We start from the raw sequence: 27,660 nt of genomic DNA on the forward strand, positions 1-27,660 counted from the left end.
GCAATCTGTAACCTGAAAACATCAACAACTTTTTATATAGCAAAGTCAATAGCAATCAATAAATACCATAGCAGCACTTTCTCCTAGGTGTGAAACTGCTATGGTTACTTTAGTTAACTTTTCTACTCTTTTATGAAAAGTGAATTTGGGGATCTGCCCAAGGACATTTTCAAAGTGGTCTGTCCTCAAGGCTGGCTGGCTGGTTTGGTCGCAGTCCTGATGCCGATGGTTATAGGCATGTTGCTCAATCCTCTGCCAGAGCTCCTCAGAGGACTTTCAAACTATGTTTCTGTATTGACAACAGAGAGAAAGTTTTTACTGTAAATCTGTTCTAACTACTCAAGGTGTCAAATGCGAAAGATCTGTAGACAAGAGAAAATCTTAAAATGCTTTCGTTGAGTGGCCATCAGCTGAAACTGGGAGTGATAAAGGGGAAAGTCGGGTTTTATGAAGACCCTCGAGGAGCAGGGTTAGTCTGTTTTTGTGTCTCTTGCTCTGGTTTGTCGATTGTATAATGAAACTCCTAGACCTTTCTCCTGCTTGCCCAGCCTGTTCTGTACACCTTCCAGTTTCTCTCAGCTGGCTCTGGGGAGTGAGAAGTGCAGACAGCCAGGCTACAGGCAGGAGACCTGAGCGTGGAGGAACACTAGAAAAAGCAATCAGGTGCCCTTTCCAGAAGAGTTTGTCTTCTTTGGGGAATAAGCCTATCCTTCCAGTATCGTGGTATAAAGCAAGGAGACAAGTTACAAATTCATCATGAGAGGGGGTGACCGCCCCACAGCCCAGTGCAGTTAGGGTCACCTACAGACCAGACCGGAGAAACTGTAGGTTTTAGTTAATTGGGTTAAACTTGACCCGTTGAGGTGGAGAGATTGTGTAATGCTTTTTACTTTTGGATTGTGTCTTCAGGCATGGCATCATGGAAGGTGTGTGTCTTCTAGCTCCCTTCCCTGGTCTGTGGAGCCAGGCCTTGTACTTTGTGCTGTCAGAGGAATCTTAGTCAGGACACCCAGAGGACCCCCCCCCCCTCCAGGTTCTGACAACATGTAGCCGTTTCATTTCTTCAGATGTCTAAGTGGTGATGGCATTTGTGCTGTATGTAAGTGATAAAAGGTGATATCGTAACAGTATGAAAGAGGCTGTGGTTTGCGCATGCCCAGGGGTGGATAGGTCAGCTTCTGTAGCTGGCAGTAGAACCATGCTATGAATTAGAAACTTGCTTTTAGTAGTTCAGACCCAAAGCAAAACTGATCATATGCCATGTTGTAGGTAGCTGATTTCATTAGCCAAGCTCAGTGTGAACAGAACCATAGCCATGTGTGGTGACTCCTTTCCAGATGTGTCCTGTGCTTTACTCAGCAAACAGTTTTGAGTTTCTTTAGCCCAAGCCAGCCTTTGTTCCGTGTTGTACAGAGTGAGCTGTTTCCTATTTGGACCTTTCTTCTTTCTTACCTGTCCCATTAACTCATGAGGAATGGCTTTGGTTCATGTGGTACTCTGGGCAGACATATTGCATGAGTCAGTATCATTATCTAGCCCTTTCCCATTTCTCTATCATGTACAGGATATATATGTGTTTTTAACTGGGCCTGGGCACTGATTACTCAGGATCTCATTTTGTCTTTTGCAGGTACAGGATTATCATGGACATAAAATCTGTGATCCTTATGCTTGGCTTGAAGACCCCGACAGTGAGCAGACAAAGGTAATTTTGCCTTACAGTAAACATTAAGCAATCTTAGTGACCAGCACTCACCTGCAGATGTCTGTAGCCAGAGGTTTCCCTGACTGTGTCTCTGTTATCTGTGGGCACCCCAACTTTTTATCAGATGTTTTGAGGAGGAAAAGGAAGAAACACATTCAGTTCCCAGAGTAAGTAAATGTTCATTAAATGTGGCTTGTCCTGACACTGGTGTACAATGTATTTGGAGTGAAAATACTAGAAGGAATGGAAGAAAACAAATAGTACCAGAGGGAAAAATGGCTTAGTTTATCATGGGGTGGGACAAAGAAATAAAAATCTTCTGTATTGGGCAGATGCTAGTTTTGATAATTCAGTACTGGTTTTAACACAACAAAGAAAACAAACTGAAATTGTAACTAGAAGAATATTGTTAGATTTTGTTAAAGTCAGGGCAGAGGGAATACTCAAAGAACATAAAACACATTCCAAGGTCTCAGCTAAGGTTGTTTGTTAATGAAGTTCTGCTTGAGTGCTGTGACTTGGAGATGGTCCTGTGCACTGTGGAACTTGTCAGTTATATACATGCTAAGTGACTAGTTTTCCTTTTGAGGGACTACCGTGTCTCAAATTCATCTTTTTGTTTTGTTTTGTTTTTCTAGACAGGGTTGCACTGTGTAATCCTCTCTGTCTGTCCTGGAACTTGCTTTGTAGACCAGGCTGGCCTTATACTTAGGGATCCTCCTGTCTGCCTCCAGAGAGGAAAGATTAAAGGTATGGGATTAGAACCACCACAACTGGCTCTCAAATTCATTTTAAGTTCCTTACCTCTCTGAGGTATAGCCACACACTCATACTACTTTGTACATGAGAACATATTTACTGGGGCTGGAGGTGGCTCATTAGTAGAGTGTTTGCCACACAAGTCTAAGGACCTGAGTTCAGATAACCCACACTCAGAAAGCTGGGTATACCCTGTAATCCTGGAACTGGGGAGGTAGAGATGTGAGGATCCTGGGATTTTGCTGGTCAGTCAGTCTAAAAGAATCATTAGACTCTGGCCACCATATGGGCTCAATACCCTTCTGCATAAATAGAAGCTCACACATGCAGAACACAAAGGAGAACTTGCATTCATGTACTGTTTTTAATATGCTTATTGTCCTGGTTAGTCTCTGTCAACTTGACATACATCAGCAAACTGGGAAGAGGGGACCTCAGCCAGGGATTTGCCTCCATCAAAGTGGCCCATGGGCAAGTCTGTGGGGGCATTTTTTGGGAGGGTTCCCCATGGTGGATGGTACCATCCTAGCAGGTGTACAGCAAGGTAGGGGAGCGAGCCAGTAACCAGTGTGGTCTCAGCTGTAGTTCCTGTCTTCATGTTCCTGGCTTGAGCTTCTCCCTGTTTTTTTACTGTGATGGTCCTGTACAACCTGCAAGCCAGATAAACCCTCCTTCCCCAGGCTCCTTTTTTTTTTTTTTTTTTTTTTTTTTTTTTTAAATCTCATTGTTTGACTCACAAATTTGAGTGTCTTTAGAATCCTAGCATATATTTCCCCATTTAAAAAAAAACTTTTTTTTTTTCCTATTATGAATCCAGTTTCCATTTTATTTTTCTAGTGACTTGGCAGGATTTGGGCCTTCTTGATAATTCCCGGAATCCTGAGTCTTTGTTTCAAATTCAAATATATACAAATTCTGTGAGGGGCACATTGTACCCATCCTTCACAGTGAGAGTCTTCCACAAACCTCATATTTGTCGCTCACAGTGAAGGGTTTCACAAATCCCAAGACTTCTTTACAGTGAGGGGCGTGGCCAATCCTATACACTCATCCTTCATTTTACCATTCATTTGACTCGTTTCAACTCACCTAGCTTCTACCCACAGCATATTATTTTGTCAAATTACAAATGTTGTATCATTTCATTGTAAACATTTGTATTCCTTACCTACATATAATGAATCTTTTTAATACCATCACAACATATTATGACAACTAAAAGAAATGACAATAATTTTTCAATAATATCAAACATCTACAACTCAAATTGTCACTCTCTTCACAAATACCATAATTTAAAACGAGGTCTCATGGTTTAATTCCAGTAAGCCCACAGAGATTGGAGATTATTTTTGTACTTTTTGAGACTCTTAGATTGACTTTCTATTTCTTGATTATTCTCTTTACAATATGAGGAGGGAAAGTATGCTATCTTTTGGAGTGTGTCTTGCTGATATTTGCTGTTTGGGAATCTAACATCTTTAACTAAAAAAGAAAAAAAAAAAAAAAAAAAAAAAAAAGAAAAAGAAAAAGAAAAAGAAAAACCAAACTAGTCATGTGCTGCCCAGGTCGTTTTTCAGGCCATTTTCTATGTCCTGTGTCTGTGTCTCATGGGCCCACAGCACCGTGACATCAGTGTTCCCTGGAGACTGAAGTCATATTTGCAGATCTGTTTACACTCTCTGGGAAGCACCAGCTACTGGAATGGGGCTCTCCCTGCTTCCGCAAGGAGAGAACTGGAGCAGGCTCCTGTAGGCAGGTGAGACATGGCATAGGAGCAGACCGCTCTGGCTACAGTTCATGCTGTCTCTGTCTTCATCCTTGTAGCCCTCGTCGAATGGGCTTGCCTTCTCTGCTTCGCTCTGCTAGCCACCTGTCACGTGGCTGGGGCCTTCTTCTCTGTTCATCATGGTTCTTCCCACTTCCTTCCTGCCCTTTTTCCTGAAGTCAGCACTCCTCCATCTTGAGGTTTTTAGGTCTGCAATCCTCCATTTGTTTCCCAGCTCTCCTCCAGAAAGACAGAATCCTCACAGTTGAGGAGTGACCCTGGACTGTACGTTTCTCCTAAGGGTTTCCAGCACGTCCTCCAGGAAACTGCCTCTGATGAAGTAGTGATTCTGTTGCCTAAAGTGTCTGGTCCAACCTGGGTCCCTCCAGCCTCTGATGCTGCTTGTCCAAGTAACTTAGCAATCTCAGACTGACCAGATGCACTTGGTGTGCTGATGAATGTGTGCTGTGCTGTTTCTCTGTTCCTAATGACTGGTCCTGTGGATAATAAGCCACTTATTAGTGGGTGCCAAGCTTCCAGTTAATAGATGGAATTTTGCTAATTAGTGATGCAGTCAGCCTTTGATGGCTGCTAATAACGCATTATTATTTTCATGGTTTAGATTTACTGTATGCTTATGTGTGTCAGACACTTTACTGAGAGCTTTGCCTACTGTATCACGTTTGATTCTTGAACTCTGAAATAGATCCCCCCATACACATACATTTTACAGTAAAGGAATTGAAGTATTAAATGTGAATTAAGTAACTTGCCAAGGTTACCTTCTGGTGTATTTTCAGGAGTGGAACCCAGCAACAGAGTTGATTATCAAAAATTAAACTAAAAGTAAAAGTGGAAGCCAGGTAGTGGTCACCCACATCTTTAATCCCAGCACTTGGGAGGCAGAGGCAGATAGTTCTCTGAGTTCAAGGCTAGCCTGGTCTATAGAATGAGTTCCAGGGCAGCCTGTGCTACACAGAGAAACCCTGTCTCAAAAAACTAAAAATAAATAAGCAAAATAAATAAATCAATAAAATCGAAAGACTTAAAAAAACAACAGACTGTTTGGGGATGCTGGCTGTAGGAATGTGTCTGAACATGCCTGTCGGCCTTCATTCCTACAGTCTGCTCACACAACTGCATCTATGCCTGCTCACCACACACACATAGCTTCCTGTCGCTTTCTGAAGAGGCTTGGTACTGATAGTGTAGTGTCTTACTTAGAATTGAATGAGTTAAATTTCTGTTTTGAGATTAAAAGGGAAACTAAGTAGAGTATGGGTTGGGGGGTTATAGGAGATGGGATATGGGGTCATCCTGTGTGTGTGTGTGAGGGGGTCTGTCACACTGAACCTACTATTTACTGATTTGGTTAGTTGCCTGACCAGAGAGCCCCCAAACCCCTCCTTGCCTCCTTAGCCCTGGGATTTGGGATGACAGGGCACAGCACCTCACCCAGCCTTTTATGTGGGTGCTGGGATCTGAACTCAGGTCTTCATCCTTGTGTACCAAGTACTCTACCATCTGAGCTGCCTCCCCAGTGCACAGAATCAAGATCCCTTGCCCACTAAGCAGATGCTGTGCCCCAGGCTGCAGTCTCAGCTCCTCTGTGTGTTTTAGAGACGCAGCAGGAAAACTTTCTCCTCTTGGTCATCAGTATTTCCACAGATCGGTGTTAGCCACACTTAGTGGCAAGAGGAGAATATTTACACAGTTTTCACAAAACAGTAGCAAAAACTAACTTGTCACATGTTCAGTAAAAGCAGTCAGAAATGAGAAATGCTTGCAGTTTCTTCGTCCTGGGTTCTGTGATTTAATCTAGTATTTAATACAAGTTGTCTAACTGACCTTGACTGTGCCCTTATTAAAAAAATATCAGCAGACATATAACATGGAAAACTCCTAGCTGGGGTGGGTGACACCTTTCAAGTTGTCACTGTTGAGTTCTCACTTTATAGCAGACATTCCCAACTGTAGATCACACACAGCTCAGTGCAAAGTCTGAAGCAGAGCCTGGGATGGAGACCTGGCTGGGTTTCTAGGAGGCCCCATGTGAACTGCCGACCATGAGCCCTCCTGAGGGCAGGTGGTCCTGGAGAGGGAGACAGGTGCCTACCCCAAGGTTGTAATGCTAGCAGGCTTTGGGGCCTGACATGAATCAGCTATGTCTTGGGGATGAGAGGGACCCCAAGGGGAAGGCACACCACGTAGTTGAGGACTGCGCAGTAAGCACTGTACTTGGTGCTTGTTGGTGTTAATGCTCAGCAAGAACTGAAAATAAAAGATACTTTAAAAAATAGACTTCTCACATTGTCTTGGAAAGTGCAGTGCTAGGTTCCTCCAGCTTCAGTTTCTAGATGTTCCCTGAAAAGCAGCTCTATGTGACTGTTTGGCTTGCCCTGCTTGCTGGCTTCTGTGACTGCCCGCATGTCTGCCCTCCCTCCAGGTCCTGAGTCCCTTGGCCTCTGGAGGGAGCTCTGCCATCCCTTGGTCTGCTTTTGTTTGTGAGTGTTTGTGCCCTGGGAGGGGAGGCTGAGTCATTAGAATGGATGGAAGGGTTCTTTCTGTGCACAGGAAAATCTCACTAGCATAAATGAGACATCAGGTATCCAGGGGCGTTTTCAGTGTTGACGGCCAGATTCCCAGGGTTGGCAGTCCTTCCCTGTGATCTGGAAAGAAAAAGTCAGTCTGTGCTTCTGTGCTTTTTAGTCAGTCTGTGCTGGTCCACAGGCAACTTTCCATGCCCTTGGAGGTGCTTGCCTTTTCCCTCTGTCACCTGTCCCAGACAGACCTTGATGAACACTTAACGGCATTCCAGCACCACAGCAGGGGAAGCAGCATGTGCCAGTGGCAGCAGTTGCTGGGGTTTTGAGTGTATCTTTTCCTCAGCTCGTGATGGAATGTGGTGCTCGCTGACCGTAGCAGCAGCTGTGGCACCAAACTGTCCAGCCACAGGTGTGAGAGTCAACCACTAAGAGCTTCCAGTGTATCTTGTTGCTAATATATGCTGTCTGGTAAGTGGGTCTTGGAAATGCAGTTTCGACTTTAAACTTCACGTAGGTTTATCAGGATATAATTTAAATTGAGGAGCTTCCATATACCACTGTCCTCAAGATCAGTGGTGTCCTGGCTGCCAAGACCCAGCACCTTTCAGAAATCAGTATGCCTTGTACAGGGGGAGCTCTGGTCCCTGTGCATCCCGTAAAGGGATCCTTCTCCCTTTGGCTTGCCTGGCCCTTTGGGACTTTGGAGATGGCTTCCCTTGCTTTCACCACCTGGGAAGCTTCTTGGGTCACTGCAGGAGTAGTGAACTCATGTTTTTTCTGCCGGGACCTGGCAGTAGTCCACAGGCACCTTTTATTTCCCCTCTGTAGTGAGGTAGTCCTTCTGTAGCACTGACCACGCCCATTGGGGGGTGGAGCGATGGGCGGAGAGGACCTGAGGAAGGAGGTCGGAGGGGGCCAGGAAGGCGCTCTCTCTTGCTGGCGTCACGAACAGGATAAACAAATAGGCCGAATAGATGTTTATTCAGGGAGAAATAACTTACAACCTAGACAGATGAACACCAGGAAATTCAACCCGATCCTCTCCTGTCCGAGTCACGCCAGTGATAATTACAATTATCTCTTCTTATCCCCCAGGCTTGGCTTTGCAGCCCCAGGTTTAGATTGAAGTGGCGTCTGTAATCGAATTCTCTTTATCCTATGTGTCTTAGGGTATCTTCACCATTTTACCTGGCTTCCTGGAGTTGGCACTGCATTGCAGAAGGAGATATGCACAGAGAAAGGAAGCGTTTACACCTTTCAAGGGATAGCTGATTGTCAAGTCTGTCTCTGATTTCATCAAAACTCCTGGGGAGGGGGCAGTTAAGGAAACAAATGTATAGCCAGCTGCATATCTCCGATGGCTTTTTTTTCTTGAGAGCTGGCAAAGAGAGACTAGCAGCTCTATTTCTGATCTTGAGAGAATTCTTAAAGTAACCAGTAAAATCAGTACTAAACATGGTGTGTATAGTTATCCCTTCTGAACAAATAAGATGAACTGCCATTTGTTTTAGAAAATGTGTAGTTTTGATGGCTTTTCCTAGAGCATCTCTTACCTTCTCTTCCGAGTCTCCTATTGACCAGGTTGTTTATGGTACCCCATTAACCTGCTAGCAAGGGGCTGAGAAGTCAGACAGACCGCCTTCCATCTTGGGGACCAGGAGCTTGGAAGTGTGGTATATTTTCCTTGTCTCTGGTGCCTCTCCTTCCTTGTGTAGGGCATTTAAATAACCCCATAGTTTCTGTGACATTAGTGACCTCCATGGGTAGATCAGTGGATGACAGATTTTAGGATAAAAGCACCTGTTTCTTGGGCTCCTTTCCTGAATTGGCTGAGGTCCATTTTCCACATGATTGTTTTGCTCTCTAGTATTAAAACAGGAGTTGCTCTTTGTATTAATCTGACCTAGGTGTAGCTGGAGCAAGAGCTTTCTCTACTATGGTCCAGAGCCAGGTGAACAGGGATCCCTCTGCCTGTATCATCCCACCAGGCCATTTGCAGGAAAGCCAGTGGAGTGGAAGATTGTCCGAGGAGTTTCAGTGCTCTGCAGAGCTAGTGAAGTAGCCAGGAGCGCTTGCTGGGGGAGCAGAGACACGCAGGACTGTATTCTTTGACGACTTCATGACAGACGGAGATGTTTGCTCTGTAGGAGATGGCTTTTCTATTCTAGAATGGAGTATTTGTTAGATGACTTGGAAGTGAGAAGATGCAAGTCATCCCTTAGTTTTTACTTGTTTTTCTGTGACCAAAGGAATCTATTAATTTATAAGAACAAGTGAATGGGCAGTGGGGAGGCAGTTTGGGGGTAAAGTGTTTATTGTACAAGCACACGGGCTGCAGTGCAGATCTCCAAACCCATGTAAAATTGGAGTAGAAGTGGCGGCTTGGCTGTCATCCCAGTGCACAGGAGGCAGAGGCAGAGAAACCCTGACCTTCTAACGCTGCCATTCTTTAATACAGCTCTCATGTGGGGGTGACCCCAGACCATATAATTATTTTCCTTGCTACTTCATAACTGAATACCTGTGTTTTCTGATAGCCTTAGGAGAGCCTGTGAGGGGGTTGTTGACTCCCATGTTGTATACTGCTGCCCTAGAGCAGGCTGGTTAACTAGAGCCAGTAAGCTCTGTTTCAGCCAGAGAACCTGCTGCAGTATATAAAGACCAGTCAAGGGAAACACCTGACACCAACCTTTACACATTCATATACACATGCACCTTCATGCACAGGCATGCCCATACATGCGTGAACACACAGATACACACACAGGAAAAAAGGAGAATTTTGTTTATTTATATGGCTGTGAGGTTATGACACCCATGTGAAAATATGTACTATGTATGTGAAACCCATTTAACATATGCAGTGAGTAAACCAAGTTGGCTGTTGAGCACGACAGCACACAGTGTACCGTCCTCCCTGCTAGTTTTCCTAGTGAGCACCTCAGCATTGAACTTTAAAGACTCTTCATCTCGTCTGCAAACTTAGCCAGATTTCCCTTTGAGTTCTAGATTTTTCACAAAAAAAAAAAAAAGGTTCTTAGTCTTGATTGCCATTCCACTTGAAAACTTGATTTCAGTGTTTTAACGTGTAATGATTAAACTGGGCCAGTGGTCACCTCAAAGCTGTTTGGTGCCTCCCTTTTAATTAGTACATTGTGAACCCCACTGGCAAAGTGGGCCTATGAAATGCACTTCTACCCATTCATTAACATCTCCCTTCAGGACCTGGATGGAGAATTACACTGCAAACAGAGACTGCTGTAAGTAAACATACTGACACGTATTATTGCAGTGTGCAGGACTTCTGTCTCAAATGTCTCATTACCTCCTGTGGGAATGTGTAGCTCAAGTTCCACTTGTAAACATACTCTACCTAAATCCACACTTGAGACTATGTAGTTAAGGTACAAACTCCTTTTCATCTCTCACTGACATAATTGTCGGAATATGAGGAAGTTATTGGTACCTAGTGGCTCCTTCCAAGTACTGCTTTCCTGGTTTGCTTTCTCCTTGTCTTGCTCCTGTCCCAGAGTTTTTGAGGTATTTAATGTTATTTGTTATTAATACATGTGTGTGTATGTATGTTTTGGGTATCACACTCAGGTCATCAGGATTGTATGTGTCCTACAGAGTTGTTGATGTAAACAGTAGAAACCGATTCTGGCCAAGTTAGGCAAATGAGTACTTCACAAGGATTTGAGGGCAGTTCAGGAATGGGCTGAGGGCCACACTTAGAGCAGGCAGGCTTCCACTCTGGAACTCACTTTACACCCACCACTATGGTGGAGCCCTCTGTGTTTTGTTGTGTAATTGTGCCCCAGGGGTGGTCTTGGTCAGCCAACCTCCATACAACTGCTTATCTATGAACCCAGGACTCTGGTTTCTGTGGCAGCAGGACAAATACCTAGGGTTTCTGTTCAAGAAGGAAGGGGGGAGGGAGGAGAGGTGAAGAAAGAAGGAAGAAAGGAGGCCGCTGCCCCCAGAGTCTCGCTGTCTCTCCCTCACCTTCTATTCCTCTGCCTTCAGCTCCTGTACCAACTCTTAGGTTACATATGCAGTGGTGTGCCAGTGTGCAATGCACGGGCTAACGTGGGCTGGCAAGATTGCCTTTGAGCTCTTAGAGGTCAGTGCTGAAGGGACATTGAGTTACATCTTTAGTGGCAGCTAAGACTTTAGTCCCATTTGGTTACAATCAGAGAAAATTCCATGGTAGAAAAGCTGGCAAGATGTTTAAAAGACATTGATTAGCATAGATCATTTCTGTTGTCCCTGTAGGCATTTACTCAAGTTTGATTTTGATGGTCTGTGGTTCTTCTGTGAGATGCTGGCATCAGGTAACAACTGTAGCCAGATGTGTAACTCAGTGGTCATGTGTGCTTAATGTGTAGGAGGTCCCTGTCACTCGCAGGAAAAAGAACTAACAAGTCTAATGTGAAGGTTTCTGTGTCTCCCAACCTCTTTATTTCCCCTACATTTGCTGTTCCCCTTTGCAGTGTTTATGGGGAATAGCCCTCGGGCGTGGATGACACCCAGAGACACTTGTACAGAGAATGAATGTCTGCCTTTGGTAGAAATCACAGTTCCCTCCCTGGTTTTTCGATCTAGGAAGCCCAGGAATACTGACACCAGGGATGCTAAGGTGTGATTAAAGGAAGTAATGTCACCTTAGGTTTCTGTGGGACCACTTGCCAGCCCTGTAGCTCCATCCCTCCTTTTATATGTGGCATCTTTGTAAATCACAGTGTGTGCAGGAGAGTGGGAATTTTGTGCTGGCTCTGGATTTGAGGAGTAGATACTCTGGTTGGCCAGTGGGGTCGGGCTTTCTTTCCCAAAGGTATCTATGAGAAACACTGGACACATCTCATTAACTTTAACTTACAATATTCTCTCTCTCTCCCTCCCTCCCTCCCTCTCTCCCCTTCCCTTCCTCCCTCCTTTCTGGCCACTTCTCATGATCTCTTACTCAGCCTACAGCTCACTACTCAGCTAAATGGACTGGTCAGAGCCAAGAGTCAAATCCCAGTGATTCCCAGCCCAGGTCTCCACTTGCACAAAAATCTCCTGCTCCATGACTTGTTTTTATTTTCCAGATATACTTACAGTATGTTGGATTCAGGATTGAATTTTAAATTTTTTTTTTTTTACCAGACTTTTGGTCAGAAAGAACATCAGACCCGAATGAGGTTAAAATTTTAGCTTTGATAGGTGATGAATGGTGCTTGACTCTATAGTCAAATGAGGGTTTCTCTTTCCTTGCCCCTTGATTGACAGTAACTAGCCTCAATGAGAATACAAGCTGTTTAAGGAACAGAGGGAGACCTGGCTGGGCTTCTAGGAGACCCCATGTGGCCTGCCAACCACAGGTCCCTTCAGGTCCTGAGTCTCTTGGCCTCTAGAGGGAGCTCTGACATCCCTTGTCCTACTTTTGTCTATGGGTGTCCTTTCCCTGGAAGAAGTGCTGTTGAATTCTTGCTAAGTAGAAGGGATCCAAATATGTGTCCCCACTGGCCTTCTGGACACTCAACTTTGACTTTGGCTGGATTGTAGTTTCCTGCCAGGCCTTGTTGGACATCAGACACTTCCTCCAGAGCTGGTTTACTTGCTAATCATGTTAATCACTGGGCATCTGCAGGGGATTGAGTCCAAGAACTTCCACGAACACCAGAACCTTAGAATGCTCAGGCTCCTAATGTAAATTGGTTTGTGACTATGCATGACCTGTGCACTTCAGCATCACTAGATAACCTACAAGAACTAGTACAGAACTGTGTTTGTTGTATTGTTTAAGGGGAGGGAAGAAATCTGTTGTGTCTAGTGAAGATTCAATTGTTTTTTCTACATGCTTTTGATCTGTGATTAGTTGAGTCCCAGTGAGGGTATGGAGGGCTGACTGTTTATGCAGCAGGAATTACTCTAGTCTGTGGCAAGTAGAAAGAAGCACTATTCTTACTTGATGACCTCTTTAGATTCTTTGTCTACATGAGATGGTGCCTGGCTCTTACTGTCAGTCTTGATTATTTTGTTTAGGAAAGTGCACTGTGTCAGGGAACAACTTGAAACATTCCTTTTGAAGGCAGGAGGGTCATGGAGTCTTCAGCTCCCAAACATGGCCTCTCTTATCTAATCACAATTTTCTTATTTTTTTTTTTTTTGTGTGTGTTAGGAATGCATATCACAAGTTATATCTCAGACAAGAGTGTATGTGCCTATTGAGCACTAATGTAGTCACAGTGTGTGCAGCAGATGTCTAGAGCCTAACCATCTTGTGCAGCTCAAGCTTCTCTGTTCCCACCTCTGTCACCCATCTCTTCCATGGTGTCTTGCGTAGCACAGGCCAACCTTCAATCTGACTTGTGTGCCTCTGCTGCACTTTAAATATCCTAGCAACAAAGAAAGTAAGATATGAAGAGTTTCTTGGCTTTGAGTAAACAAATGTATTCATCTGCAGATGAAGATAAAAACCCTTCAGAGGCTCATCTGCATATGTTAAGGAACTATGTGTCACATTCTGCTTGTTACTTTGGTGGCTGAAACCCCTTGAGAAGCGGAGGTTTGAACTCCCTTCTCTAGGTCAGGTCTTCCCAGTTTTCCTCTTATTTTCACTCCTAACTTCTCCTAAACTTGTTCTTAGTCTTAGATCAAGAATCCAGAACTATTATATATGTACAACATATAATATATGTAATTAAGAGAGTGAAAGAACTGGACATCGTGGGAAAGCTCCCCCACTCCCATGAAGTCAGGGTGATGAAGAGCTTGGCTTTAGCATTTGAACACTGTTGGGTTTTACATCTCAACATTTGACTTGGAAGACATCAGCCTTTAAATATTGCTCTATTTAAAGTAATTGACATATGTGGGTGGGAGATGGCAAGCCTGGACTGAATATAAAATCCCTTGCAGCATGATTCTGCCTGGGGTAACTTTGCATGACACTTTCGTGTGAGGACAGCCAGGGTGCATTCACAGTGGGGAGCACCTGTTGTGGTCATGGGTGTGTGGGGCAAAGGGGAACAAGATCACAGCAGTCTGTTAAGCAGTGATTCCCAGGACCCCAGGGCCACCAGAGTGTATCCTGGATGCACAGAGTAGAGCGGCCCTGGTGGGAAGTGGGCCATCAGCCAGATCCTCTAGCTTGCTGTTTGCTTTCTTTGAATATAATTGGCAAGGCCCTCTGAAAAGTTGCAGACTAATGTATACTGTGTCCACTCTGTTTCTACTGCCAGGCCTCGGCCACAGAGTCCAGCTGCTCCACTTGGCTTGAGTCTAACCTGGACCATTGCCTCAGTCTCCCGACTGGTGTTCTCCCCACTTTTGCAGTCCCATAGGATGCTCTCTACCAAAGTAGGGCAATCTTTTAATAGGATAACCACATTTTTCATATCCTTGCCCACTCGTGGCTCATTTGCTTTTGAATAAAAGGCTAAACCTTTAGATTTGCTTCCCAGACACCAGGTCCTCCAGCCCCAGTTGGTACCTGCTGGCCTTTCTCTTCCTCATACCTGTCAAGTTCTTCTGTTGCCAGGGCCACTCACCTAATGTTGCCTTTGCCACACCTCTGCTCTGTCTTGCCTGGCCTGGCCACTCTCTCCAGCTCTCCGCCTCAGGCTAGGACATTCCCTCCTTCACCAAGAGCTTCCTTGCCTGGCCACCTGATACAGTTAATGCATTATTTTGTGTTTTGTGAGCTCTAGGACAGTTGTCTTGTTTGTACATTTCCAAAGCAGGGTTGACTGTGTCACAGTGCATCAAAGATGTCAACATTTTTAGTTTTAGCCCCTGTCTTTCAGTGAGCCAGCTAGTTGCCAGCAGTCAGGGACGAGCCCTGGTCTGTAGCTGGTGCTTTGAGCAGTGGCCTTGCTCCACTGGGCGCTCTCTGGGAGTTCTGGGAGCTGAATACTGCACAGTTCTAATGCTTGTTTTGTGTCCGTCCCCAGCAACAACATGGATGACAGAAAATCTCACAGGTGGCTCAGGCCATGCATCCCTTCTCCTTCATCTCCACATCCAGAATGCCTCACTGTTTCTGTTGTTAGTATAAAAGCAATCTCAGTCTCAACTACATGTAGTCAGTATTAGTTTTGGCACTGCTTCTCCCAGCATGAAATCGCAGTAGGGGGAACCCAGACTTACCTGTCCACATGAAGTAGCACCTGGATCCTGGATGGGCCCCAGTAGCTTAAGCTGTATCCGGAAATGGACTGAAGGTGATGCCACTCATCACATGCTCAGTTATTCCCCCTCCCGCCATGTGTCTGTAGACATCTGATGAAACCCTGCTTCATTTCTGACAACACCCAGATATAAATCACAGGGCTAAAATTTTTACAGTGTTGTAAACCGCCTAGGGAAATGCAGACAGGAGGGTAATGGGGTTCAGTGACCACTTCAAAGTGCAGTATATGCATGTTTGAAGAAGCCACAATGAAACCCAATATTCTGTACAATCAGTATATGCTAGCTAAAACTGCATTGCAGGGTACGATTGAGTGTAGGAATGAGGCCATTCTCCTGCCTCATCCCCAAGGTCTCCTGTCTTCCTGCAGCCCTCTTCCTTTTTTTTTTTTTTTTAATAAACCATTATTGTTGACATCCTTACTCAGTGCCACTTCCATTTTTCAAAATTCTAAATAGTTTTTAATTGCATATGTTAGTGAAATTCTCTGATTGGAGCTGACATAGTGGTAGGTTTTAGATAATGTGAGAAAGCAAAGCCATTGAAATAGTGCCTAGGTATTTTCTCCTAAATTTGACCTGGGGGCTTGAAGCTGAACCACTGAGACTTTATAAGTAAATATATATTATTAATAGGATATGACTGAGCTGTGTGGTACAGTGTGTTTATGTAGAGCATAGATTTAGAAACCAGCTCCACTCCCTAGTTGTATATGTTGGATAGCTTTCCAAACCACTTCAGGATTCAGCTTTCTTATATAAAAGTTGGCCTCAGGAAAGAATCTTCTCTGGCTGGGGACATGGCTCACTGTTCCTCCTGCCTCAGCCTCCTGACTGGGTTGTAGGCATGAGCCATCACACCTTCAAAAATACGCTTTTGTTGATATGTGCTAAAGGATGATGCTTCCCATGAGACATTTTACATTTGATTTTCCTTTTGTCCTTCGTACTTCTCTGCAGGCTTTCGTGGAGGCACAGAACAAGATCACAGTGCCGTTCCTGGAGCAGTGCCCCATCAGAGGGCTGTACAAGGAGAGAATGACTGAGCTGTACGACTACCCCAAGTACAGCTGCCACTTCAAGAAAGGAAAGCGGTATGTGAGGTTGCTTGTATTCCTTTTCTTTTCACTCTCCAGCTTGTGTTTTCTTAGAGAGAGAGAGAGAGAGAGAGAGAGAGAGAGAGAGAGAGAGAGAAGGAGGAGGGGATGTGCACACACCAGAGGTAGACATTAGGTTTCTTCCTCTGTTGCTTTTTACCTCCCCCCCCCCTTTTTTTTTTTTTATTAAGACAGGGTCTCTGTACATAGTTCTGGCTATCCTAGAATTCACTGTGTAGACCAGACTGGCCTCAAACTCATAGAGATCCACCTGCCTCTGTATCCTGAGTGCTGGGAATAAAGGCGTTCACCACAACTGCCCGCCTCTACACTACTGTTTGAGTCAGGGTTCATCTAAGAACCTGGGGTTGCCAGTGCTGGGTTATGGCATGAACCGCAGTGCCTAGCTTTTATGTCCCTCTTGAACAGCCCAGCGCAGGTCTTCATGAAATAAGCACTTTACCCACCGAGCCACCTCCACAGCTCCCCTGAATGCTGAAATGGCCAAGTACAGGGCGGGTGTGGTGGCACACACCTTTAATCCCAGCACTTGAGTTCCAGACCAGCCAGGGCTAGGTAGTGAGACCATGTCTCAAACAAATGAAGTACATATTTGAGCTAACTTGCCAGTTTATAAAAGGAAGCAATTGTTGTGTCTGAACATGAGAATAAGTTTTTGTGCTGTTAACTGCTATTTAAGATACTTGGCAGTGGCACAACCTGAGAAAGCAGATTATGGGGGATCTTCCTGTGGTGAGTAGGTGAGCCTGTATCTCATAAACAGCCAGGTAGATTAGTTGCTACCTAATGTTATCTTCGGCTTATAGACTTGAGAAGAGTTTATTATATGTGCATTTCTATCCAAGAATGGGCCACAAAGTGGAGCCTGTTCATCTTTCTCGCATGTAGTTGAACATAGTCTCTTGTCCTTTGGGCGCACTACCACACATTTACTCTGGAATTTCTTAGGCCCTCCCCATCTCACACAGATACCACAAAGTAGAGTCAGTGTGCCAAATCCTGCCTGCCACCTGTTTTTATAAGTAAGTGTAACTAGAACACAGTCCTGCCCATTTGTTTGGCTGTTTGGTGAGCGTGGTAACTTTGTGGCCCAAGGCGACTGAATGCATAGGCCCTTCTCTTTGTAGAAGTATGATGGCCTTCACACCTGACAGCCAGCCAGGCTGTGGAAGCAGACCAGAACTTTACAGTAGAAAATCTGCTTCTTTCCTCATTTAGAAGAGATAGTCACTGTGTTATGTGACTGCCAGCATTATTTTTAGCAAATTGGTCTTCATTTGTCTCTAGCTCACATACCAAACAGGAATAAATTATTTGCATCCTGGAAGAAAGCAGTTAAATAGCAAACTGTCAAGTAGGAGCCAAGGGGATTTTATCTAACCCTCCTGTCCCTGTCTCAGCTGTATAGCAGCGATTTCTTTCTATGTATAGTCTGGTTATGAAATTTGCTTCTTCATGTGTTTGATCTTCTCCACAAATAGAAAATACCACAGCTAAATACAGGGAATTTCTGTCCCCAGGTATTTTTATTTTTACAATACAGGTTTGCAGAACCAGCGTGTATTATATGTGCAAGACTCCTTAGAGGGGGAAGCCAGGGTGTTCCTCGATCCCAACACTCTGTCGGATGATGGCACAGTAGCACTCCGAGGTAAGCACTGCACACCAGGACCACAGGAGTCCTTGCAGTGTCACTTGGAGCCCTGAAGTCTTGAGATTCCAGGCAGACCATATTGTAGAACAGATGCATACACAATATTAGGAAAGCTAACTTTGCACACTGATTTAGAACACATGAATAGTTACATTCATCTTTCTCACTCTGGTGGCATGAAACAGAACTGGAGAATAAGTCACTAGACTCAAATTAACTTCAGGGATGTTGAAATATCGTCATTTCCCATAACATCTGAGACCTATTTGACTAGAAATACTTCAGCCCTCTTGCAAGAAACTTCAGCTGTGCAAGGAATGTCCCTGCCATAAATGAGGGAGGCTGATCAGATTATTAAAACCTAGGCAGTTGACAGTTTGTTAGGATTAAAAGCAAAAACCCTCAGTCTTGTGGAATTGAACTGCTTGGTACCCTGACCCTGAAGATGCCATAGCATCATACAATCTGAGTCTAAGTGCATCTTGCCCGCAGGCACTCTGTGTCAGCATTAACTATGCCCCCAGTGTAGCCTCCTCCACAGCCATAGAGAAGATAACAAACCTTGATTTGTGCTATAGCAGTTTTAGGATAAGGAAGAAGTAGGTAATTCTCAAGTTCTGTGGTTTAGTAATTACAATTTTAAATTACCTCTTAACACACCAGCTGTTCCTAATGAGGGGGCTCAACTCAGCATCTTTCCTATGCTGTCCATTCTATGCCGAAGCACAGCACAGGTATGACTCTAGAATTGTGAAGTTGGAACAGTGGTGCCTGATGCTCAGTAGGAGGGGAATAGCAGATCCATTACATTTAATCCATACAATGACCTTTATACAGGCATTTCTTGCCCTTTCTAGCTGTGCCTCTGTTACTTGGTGGCCCTCTTCACCCCTCCCAAATAGACTTAGTGTGTAACTGTACTGGAAATAGGGTACCAGCTATCTTGATCAGAGTATTTTAGTATTTTCATAAATCTGAGCCTGTGGTTTAGAATTAATTTAATGCTATAGTTCTAAGGTAGTCATGTGTCCTGCATAAGAATCCATATAGTTTTCATTACGGTTTGTCTTGCATCCCATCTAGGGGGGCTGAGTCCTAATACCTCTCATCCATGTGATGCAGTGCAGTGGTTTCTTTAGGTGTCCACTGCAAACAAGGTCATAATTGATGCAAAGGTGAATTAGGCCTGATACCTGGCATATGAGTACCTACATATGCTTTTAATTAAAATAATGTTTTTTTCATTTTTACCTGAATTTTTTTTTCAATAAGCATGTTAGTGCATTTTAAAGTAATTTCTTACTAATTGAAGTTCTACGGTAATAATTATACCTCCTATAAATTTTCGATCCCCAGTAAAATTTAGCAAGCTTCCTGGGAAATGATTGCTATGTGAATCTTATTCTACCAGGATAGCTTGATAATATAACTGTAAACGCCAACATAAAACAAGACTGTTTATCAAGAAACTTTCACAGGGTCGAGCATTGCTGGGTCCCCAAGGACTTGGACCTGGCATGGAAATCCACAGACAGGTGTCTTCTGTTTCTTTTGGACTGTGCACACTATGATACATCCTTGCAGACCTTCAGGCTCTATTGACCTGGGCCTGTGATGTCATGGTGCGGGTATAATCTTTGAGTGCCAGTAATGCTCCGAAAATGATGCTGTAAAGTGTGATCTCAAATGCTTTGGAGTTGATCCCAAAAGTTACTTAATGGCTATGATTTAATTCTATTACGTGCTATGCCATTACTATAAAGGCAGATTTCCCCTACTTATTCCCTTTAGAATATAAATAAAATATGCTGCATGTCCAGATGAGCTCTGCTTTTAACTGAGCTATCCATTGAACTGTAAAAATGTCAGAATATATTAATGGGCATATAACCCAAGGCTACATTTTATCAAGGAAGGAAGTATGACCTCAGGAGTTTAAGGGCCCTTGTCATCATAATGGTGATTCCCTCAGGACCTCGGCCGAGCCCAGGTTTGCTCACCACTAGTTTCCTATTTCTTCCATTGTCACCACAGTGGGCAAGATAAAGAGTTGTGTGTCACACATGACTGTCTCCTGTGCCCCTTAGGTTATGCCTTCAGTGAAGACGGTGAATACTTTGCCTATGGTCTGAGTGCCAGTGGCTCAGACTGGGTGACCATCAAGTTCATGAAAGTTGATGGTGCCAAAGAGCTTCCTGACGTGCTCGAGAGAGTCAAGTTCACCTGTATGGCCTGGACCCATGATGGGAAGGGGATGTTCTACAACTCATACCCGAAGCAGGATGGGAAGAGTGACGGTATGTGAGCATGCCAGTGAAGCACGTTGTACTAGACCGTGTGATGTAGTGAGATAGTCCTTCTGTGGCACTGACCACGCCCATTGGGGGGTGGAGCCATGGGCAGAAGTGACCTGTGGAAGGAGGTCGGAGGGGGCCAGGAAGGTGCTCTCTTTCTGGCGTGACTCGGACAGGAGAGGATCTGGTTGAATTTCCTGGTGTTCATCTGTCTAGGTTGTAAGTTATTTCTCCCTGAATAAACATCTATTCGGCCTATTTGTTTATCCTGATCCTTATTTACCACAATAGTGTGACTTCTTGTGACTGAAAAGGAAGCTAATTTGAATGATATATTTCCAACCTTTTCACATGGCAATAGTATTGCTGCCCACAATTACATGCAATCAAGTTACTAAACATGTTTTTAAAAAATCTCACAATGCTGATTATTTTGTGTGGCTCCATTCATGGGCTGCATGCAGCCCACAGGTGGCCAATGTCTGCAGGTGTGGTAGTCATTGGTTGTTTAAGAAGGCCTGTGCTCCCAGCTGTAATTCTGCTGGGTTTGTTGTTGTTGTTGTTTATTTGTTTTTTTGGTGCGGTGTGTAGAAACCTCTCAGACTATGATGGAGGCATTTATGATTGACATAAACAGTTCATTCTGCCCTTCCTACCATTGTCCTTAAAAAGTGAAGGTCCTTAAGGATTATAAAATGTTTTTACATTTTGGTGTTATTATTTTCTTGATAGTATGTTTTCACAATGAGAAAATAAAGTTTAGTCTCATAGTAGTCTTCAAAATCAGCAAATTGCTTTATGGTGATAGGAAGCTGGTGCCTAACGTTTTTAATATTGAGCATTAATTCACAACAGAGTTAAGAGGTACACACATGTCTCCTTAGTGTCTTTGCCAGAGTGAGGAATAATTCATAACTTATAATTAGCTAACCTGTAGTAACACATCATTGTTCATCACCCAGAGTCTGTAGTTTACATTAGGTTTACTTTTTTATTTATTTATTCATTTTTATTACTATTTTTTAAGAGACAGGGTTTCTCTGTGTACTCCTGGCTGTCTTGGAACTTGCTTTGTAGACCCTCTCTTGGGTTACTCTTGCTGTTGTACATCCTGTGCACTTGGACTGCCAGTTATGATGGAGAGGGTTTTCATTGCCTTGAAAGTACTTTGTGCTACACCTAGGCCCCTCCCTTCCCTGGTGCCTGGGGGCCCTGAATTTTCTTTTTTCCTCCTTTTCAGATAGGGTCTCACTATTGCCAAACTGGCCTTAGCCTCTCAGGAACAGGGGACAAGTGTGTGCTGCCATGCTTGGCACTTTTTTCTGTCTATTTTAGGTCTACAGATGGCGCAAAACAGAATATAGCCTCTTCAAATCAGCGCCTGTCGTTAGTTCTTTATTCCATATTTTTTTTTTTTTTTTTTTTTTTTTGGTATTTTGAAACAGGATTTCTCTGTGTAGGCTTGGCTATTGTCTTAGTTTGAGTTTATTATTACTGTGAATAGACACTATGACCATAGCAACTCATAAAGAAAACATTTAATTGAGGGTATCTCACATTTCCAGAGGTTCAGCATGCAGGCAGATGTGCTGAGGCTGAGAGTTCTACATCTTGTAGGCAACAGGAAGTTGACTGTCACACTGAGGGAAGCTTGAGCAAAAAAGATCTCAATACCTTCCCCCCACAGTGACACGTTTCCTCCAACAAGGTCACATCTCCTAATAGTGCCACTCCCCTTGGAGGTCATTTTCTTTCAAACCACCATAGCTGTTGTGGAACTCATTCTGTAGACCAGACTGGCCTTGAACTCAGAGATCTACCTGCCTCCTTAATGCTGTGTGACTAAAGGCATATGCCACCATTCCTGGCTGGCTCTTTCCTTTTTAGTGAGGAGTAACATGCAATTGTCATACTTATCCATTCAAACACTGAAGGAAACATGTTGTTTCCTTGTTTTAGCAATTATGTACTAAGTTGCTGTCAGGGGTAGATTTCTGTGTGAATATTTGTGATCCTTGTGATGAATTCTAAGCAGCAGTTGCTAGGTCTTAGGGTGACAAACCCCCAGAACCATCCTCCAAAGCCTGTGGCATTTTTCATTCCTAAATAGTGAGGGGCCCTGGCTGCTCCCCAGTGTCTGAGTGCTGTTAGGGTCGGGTAGCTCTGTAGCTAACCTTTTATTATAATTTGTTGCCTGGCCACACACTGATGTGGATCCCTTTTTCAAAGCTTACTTACTGTCTGTGTCTCACCTGGCTTTTAGTTTTCTTACTTTTGAGCCTTACCAGGTCTTTGCATGCTTTAGTTAATAGTCCTCTGTCATATTGGTATTTTGTAAAGATTTTGTCCTGGTCTATGACCTTTCCTACAGTAGGGTCTTTGCCCAAGTTGAGTTTATCAGAGGCCTTTCTTGTTAGAGCTAAAAAGTGACTCCTGGTCTAAGGCCACCTACATTTCTCCTACTTTATCTTGCAGGAATTCTATAATTCAGTGTTTTGTATTTTTGTCTACAATCTTCTTTGAGTTAATTTTGTGAGGAATCTAAAGTTTATATCTAGATTTGCTCCCCCCCCCAGTACCATTTGTTGAAAATCTAGTTTTATTATATTTCCTTTGATTGTTTATTACAGATCAACAGTATATTTATATGGGTTTATTTCTGGGCTCTTAATTCTGTTAACTAAGTGTTTGCTTATTTATTTTGCTTATGCCAGGTATCATGAGTCCTGTAGCATTTTCTTCATTATTAATTTTTAGGTTATAATTCAAAGTAATGGTGTCATCATGGCACCTTCATAGGTTTTTGTTATTAACTTCATTCTTACCTCTTACCCCCCCCCCTTTGCCCCCAGGCCTCTCTTCCCCTCTAAGCTAATTCCTTTGTCCTCCATTTAGTTTCCTTTTCTGTTTTCTGCTAGGCTATTCCACTGCTGTCTGCTTCCCACCTCCTCTCTTGTAGCTTTCAGTCTTTTGTTTTAAAACAGAGCCTTGCTTTGTAGATTGGCTACAGTTGCCTCTGCCCTGGAGTGCTGGGATGACAAGTTCACACCACCATCCCAGAGTCTTGATGTTAGACAGATTCTTTGTTGTCAGTTATTTCAGTCTTTATGTTCCTCCATGTAAACCTGAGAATCAGTTTGTTCATGTCTTAGTTTGGTTTCTGTTGCTGTGATAAAGATGGTGACCTAAAGCAATATAGGGAGGAAAGTGTTATTTCATCTTGTACTTCCAGATAATATTCTATCACTGATGAAAATCAGGGCAGGAACTGAAGCAGGGACCATGGGGGGATGCTACCTACTAGCCTGGTGATCATGACTTGCTCAGTTTGCTTTCTTGTATACCCCAGGACCACCTACCCAGGGGTGGCACTGCCCACAGTGGGCTGGGCCTTTCCACATCAATCATCAATCAAGAAAATACAACCATCACATGGCCTGTAGGCATTTTGGCAATTGAGGTTCCTTTTCTCAGATAACTCTAGATTGTGTAAAGTTGACAAATAAAAAATAAAAAAAAAATAAAACCACCAGGACAATCCCTGTCCACAAATTAACATAATGGAATCCTGGCATTGTATCTATGGGTCAGGTCCAGAGAGTGACATGTTGGTAGCACTGAGCCATCTTCTCCACGAGCATGGAGTTTCTCTAGGTATCAGTTATTTTATTTCTTTGGGATGGTTTTTTATTTTCCTTGTATAGACCTTGTGCATACTTTGTTACATTTATATTTTGCTGGTTGCTACGGTAACAATTCCTATTTGTTGCTAGTATGTAGGAATATGACTTAATGGTTTTTAACCTTGCATCCTTCAAGTATATATACTCAGCCTTTGAAATGTTCTTAGCATTGTGTGATAGATGTAGTGGAGATTGTCTTCAGACTGCTAACTGCGTTTCAGTAAACATGTTTATTCTTCAGGGACAGAGACGTCCACCAATCTCCACCAGAAGCTCTGCTACCATGTCCTGGGGACAGATCAGTCAGAAGATATTCTGTGTGCTGAGTTTCCTGATGAGCCCAAGTGGATGGGGGGAGCCGAGGTATTGTACACTGTTAACTTTCTTCCTCAAAGATCTTGCATCATGTGCACATGTAATTATTTATGTAATATATATATGTAGGTGTTCCAAAAATGGTAGAAGTACAAGAATGAGTGTTTTAAAAATAGTGCTATTCAAATTGACTATTAATAATGAAGATGGTAAATCTTTTTAACTGTTAATTTCAATGTTAAAAATTTTATTATTATTCTTTTTTGGGTTTTTTTGTTTGTTTGTTTGTTTTGTTTTTGTTTTTGTTTTTCGAGACAGGGTTTCTCCTCTGTATTGCTTTAGAGCCTGTCCTGGAACTAGCTCTTTAGACCAGGTTGTCCTCGAACTCACAGAGATCCTCCTACCTCTACCTCCCGAGTCCTGGGACTAAAGGCATATGCCACCAACGCCCGGCCTATTTTATTCTTCTTACATATATCCTAACTTCAGTTTCCCACCCTCTCTTTCCTCCCAGTATTTCTCCCCACCTTCCCTTTCCTCCAGATCCACTCCTCTCCGTCTCTCAGAAAAGAGCAGGCCTCCCAGGGGCTTCCAGCAAACATGGCATAATATACTACAGTAATACCAGGCACATGCCATCATGTCAAGGCTGGAAGAAGCAAACCAGTAGGAGGAAGGAGATCCCGCCAACAGGCAAAACAATCAGAGACAGCATCCACTTTCACTGTTAAGAACCTCACAAGAACAACATGTTACTCAGATATAACATAGATGCCAGAGGATCAAGGACATATCCATACAGGCTCTCTGATCTCTGCCAACCCCCATGAGTCCCAGTCGATTGACTCTGTAGGCGGTACTCTCTTCTCCCTGGTCCCTCTGGTTCCTCTGATCTTTACTCCCCATCTTCTGCAGGACTCTCTGAGCTCCTCCTATGTTTGGCTGGGACTCTGTATCTGCTCCCTTCAGTTATTGGATAAAGTCTTTTTGGTCTCTTTGATGACGATTCTGCTAGACTCTGGTTCCAGAACACTCTACAGGCAGGACACACTGTGGGGTGAAGGCGTTGTGTCTGCGTTGGTGTCCCGGTCCCTCCACTTGAGGCCTTGCCTGGCTACAGAAGATGATTGGTTCAGGCTCTGTGTCCTTCATTACAAGGAGTTTTTGTGAGGGTCACTCTTGTAGATTCTGTGGAGTTCCCATTGCACTAGATTTCCCCCTCTCCCCTAAATGCCCCTCAGTTCTAGTCATTTCCTTCAGGGTTTTCTCTCCACCCAGTTGATCCCTTCTGTTCCCAACCCCCGCCCCCAGTCCACCCTGGAAATCTATTTCTCCTTCCTCGGGAGATCTTTGCATTCCTCCTTGAGCCTTCCTTGTTATGTAGATCTGTAAATTGTAGCATGGTTATCCTTTACAGCTAATATCACCTATAAGTGAGGACATATCATGTTATTCTTTCTGGGTCTGGGTTACCTCACTCAGGATTTTTTTTTTTTTCTAGTTCCATCCATTTGCCAGCAAACTTCATGATATCATTTGTATTTAACAGCCCAGTAATACTCCATTGTGTAAATTTATAACGTTTCCATTCTTCAGTTGTTGGACAGCTAGGTTGTTTCTAGTTTCTGGCTATTACAAATGAAGCTCTATGCACATAGTTGAGCAGCTGTCCTTGTGGTAGGTAGAGAGTCCTTTGGGTATAACCCAAGACTGGTATAGCTGGGTCTTGAGGTAGGTCGATCCCCAGTTTGTTTGGAAAACTGCCGTTTTGATTCCTACCAGCGTTGGAGGAGTGTTCCCCTTGCTTCATATCCTTTCTAGCATGAGCCCTCACTTGTGTTTTTTATCTTAGCCACTCTGGCAGGTGTAAGATGGGCTCTCAAAGTCCTACTGATGATCCTACTGAAAACAGCCACCATTGGGCACACTGGAGCCCTGTCTACCCACATCCACTCTGGGCATAGGGATATTCTTTATTATCAACAAGGTGTTGCTTGTGAATCTCACTGTGGTATCTCACTCCAAGATCTCCATTTTGTTGGTAGTATATCCAGGTAACTATAACCAAAGCAAACGAGTCTTTTCTCCTTTGCTGGGGACTGCAGTGCTAATAAGTGCAGGCCGGTGTACAACTGAGAAAACCCCGGACAAGGAGTAGGAGCCAGGAATCAGGGAGTTCCCTAAGCCTAGAGATAATGAAAAGCTGCTTAGCAGTTAATCACCAAATGCTGTTTAGCACATCTGTAGAACCCTATGTTCTTTGTACAGCTATTCAGTTATTTTTATATACAGGTATCAGCATTTTTTTTTTCTTCGTTATTTTGTAGTTGAATTACAGTCAACACTCCAAATGTAAGCCAGATGATATTACAGAACTAGGCTGTTAGCATACTGGCATGTTAAACTTTATAGTATAAGAATGGTGACTTCCAGCTTTAATCCCTACCAGTAACATCATGGAAGTAAGTAGAGCTAGTATCAGCACACAACTATCTCATTTATAGTGATTCTTGGGGTTTTGCTTATATTAATGTTACATCAATAAAAAGTGACTATGGCTTTAAGGAGATTTTGCTTATAATGTAAAATAAAAGGTGTAAAAACCAGTAAGTTAGGAAATCCATATTTCATCATAGGTGGGATTAATGTTGCCCTTTGTCTTTTGCTTGTGTTTTTAGTCAGGTTGCTTGTAGAGAGCAGGGTTACTGTAGCCACCATCTACTGCTGAAAACACTGTCATACTGCTGATACTTTGTAGCAGAGGACATAGACTGTCTAAAGGAGCCATGGCCTGGTTTGCTGGTGCTTTTGTTTTCCTTTTCTCTGGCTTTTAGGGAAGTCCACTTATCCATTAGAGTCCAAAAAATCTCCATGTTACTGAGTGTTTGTTTTCCCAGTGATCTCTTAAAAAAATCATCTTTAAAATTGTCTTAAAATAGTCTAATAGGCTAAGCATCTGTTGTTACTGGTTAATTTTTAGTAGAGAAAGGTATTCTAATTTGTACATTCTGAAGAAAATAACTTAGGTGATTTTGAGGTTGCTGGCTTGAAAATTGAAAATGCAAAGTGTTTCTGGTTAAGCAAATACTTGTGGTTCTGAACATTTCTGAATTGTGACAATCCAGGAGGAGGAAGCCTGACTTCACTGCACTGTGACAACTCACAATCAGGGTCTGGTGCTCTAGCACGAATGTTGTTCTGTCCTTCAGTTGTCCGAGGCACTCTAGTCAATCATTTGTGATTGATGTGGCATGGCTCTAAACAGCAGGCTGCACAGGTTCTGTCTGAACTCAAAGGACAAGAGAAGAAAAGTCAATGTTAACAATGTTAACAAGGGTGCTTTGGATAATAATAAAATTATAATTGTAGATTACTGATACTTTTAAAATAGAACTTCTAAAAAGGTGGAACTAAAAATTTGGACATAAGTTTGTTAACTTTCTTGATTAAAAGTTGGAAAGAAATAAAATGTGTTACTTTCAAATGAATACAAAATGAAAAAGAAATGCTCACAAAGAAGTTGATTGTGAGTTGTCATAGTGGTTCATGTGTGTAATCCTAGAACTCAGTGGAGACATGAGTAGACATGAGTTTTCATAGTGGTACATGTGCATAGTCCTAGCACTCAGTAAGTGGAGACAGG

General features: G+C 43.3%; 1 protein-coding gene across 1 annotated transcript in view; it reads left to right on the top strand.

Moving 5' to 3' along the window:
- The window catches only part of Prep (prolyl endopeptidase), a 69,768-nt gene that overhangs the window by 3,113 nt on the left and 38,995 nt on the right, over window positions 1-27,660 (top strand). The window contains exons 2-6 of the mRNA XM_051175598.1: window positions 1,631-1,705; window positions 15,914-16,047; window positions 17,592-17,722; window positions 19,813-20,022; window positions 23,944-24,065. Coding sequence (XP_051031555.1) covers window positions 1,631-1,705; window positions 15,914-16,047; window positions 17,592-17,722; window positions 19,813-20,022; window positions 23,944-24,065 — 672 coding nt within the window. The remainder of the gene's footprint in view (window positions 1-1,630; window positions 1,706-15,913; window positions 16,048-17,591; window positions 17,723-19,812; window positions 20,023-23,943; window positions 24,066-27,660) is intronic.

This window comes from Phodopus roborovskii, unplaced genomic scaffold (genome assembly GCF_943737965.1).
Source record: "Phodopus roborovskii unplaced genomic scaffold, PHOROB, whole genome shotgun sequence".
Taxonomy (NCBI): Eukaryota; Metazoa; Chordata; class Mammalia; order Rodentia; family Cricetidae; genus Phodopus; species Phodopus roborovskii.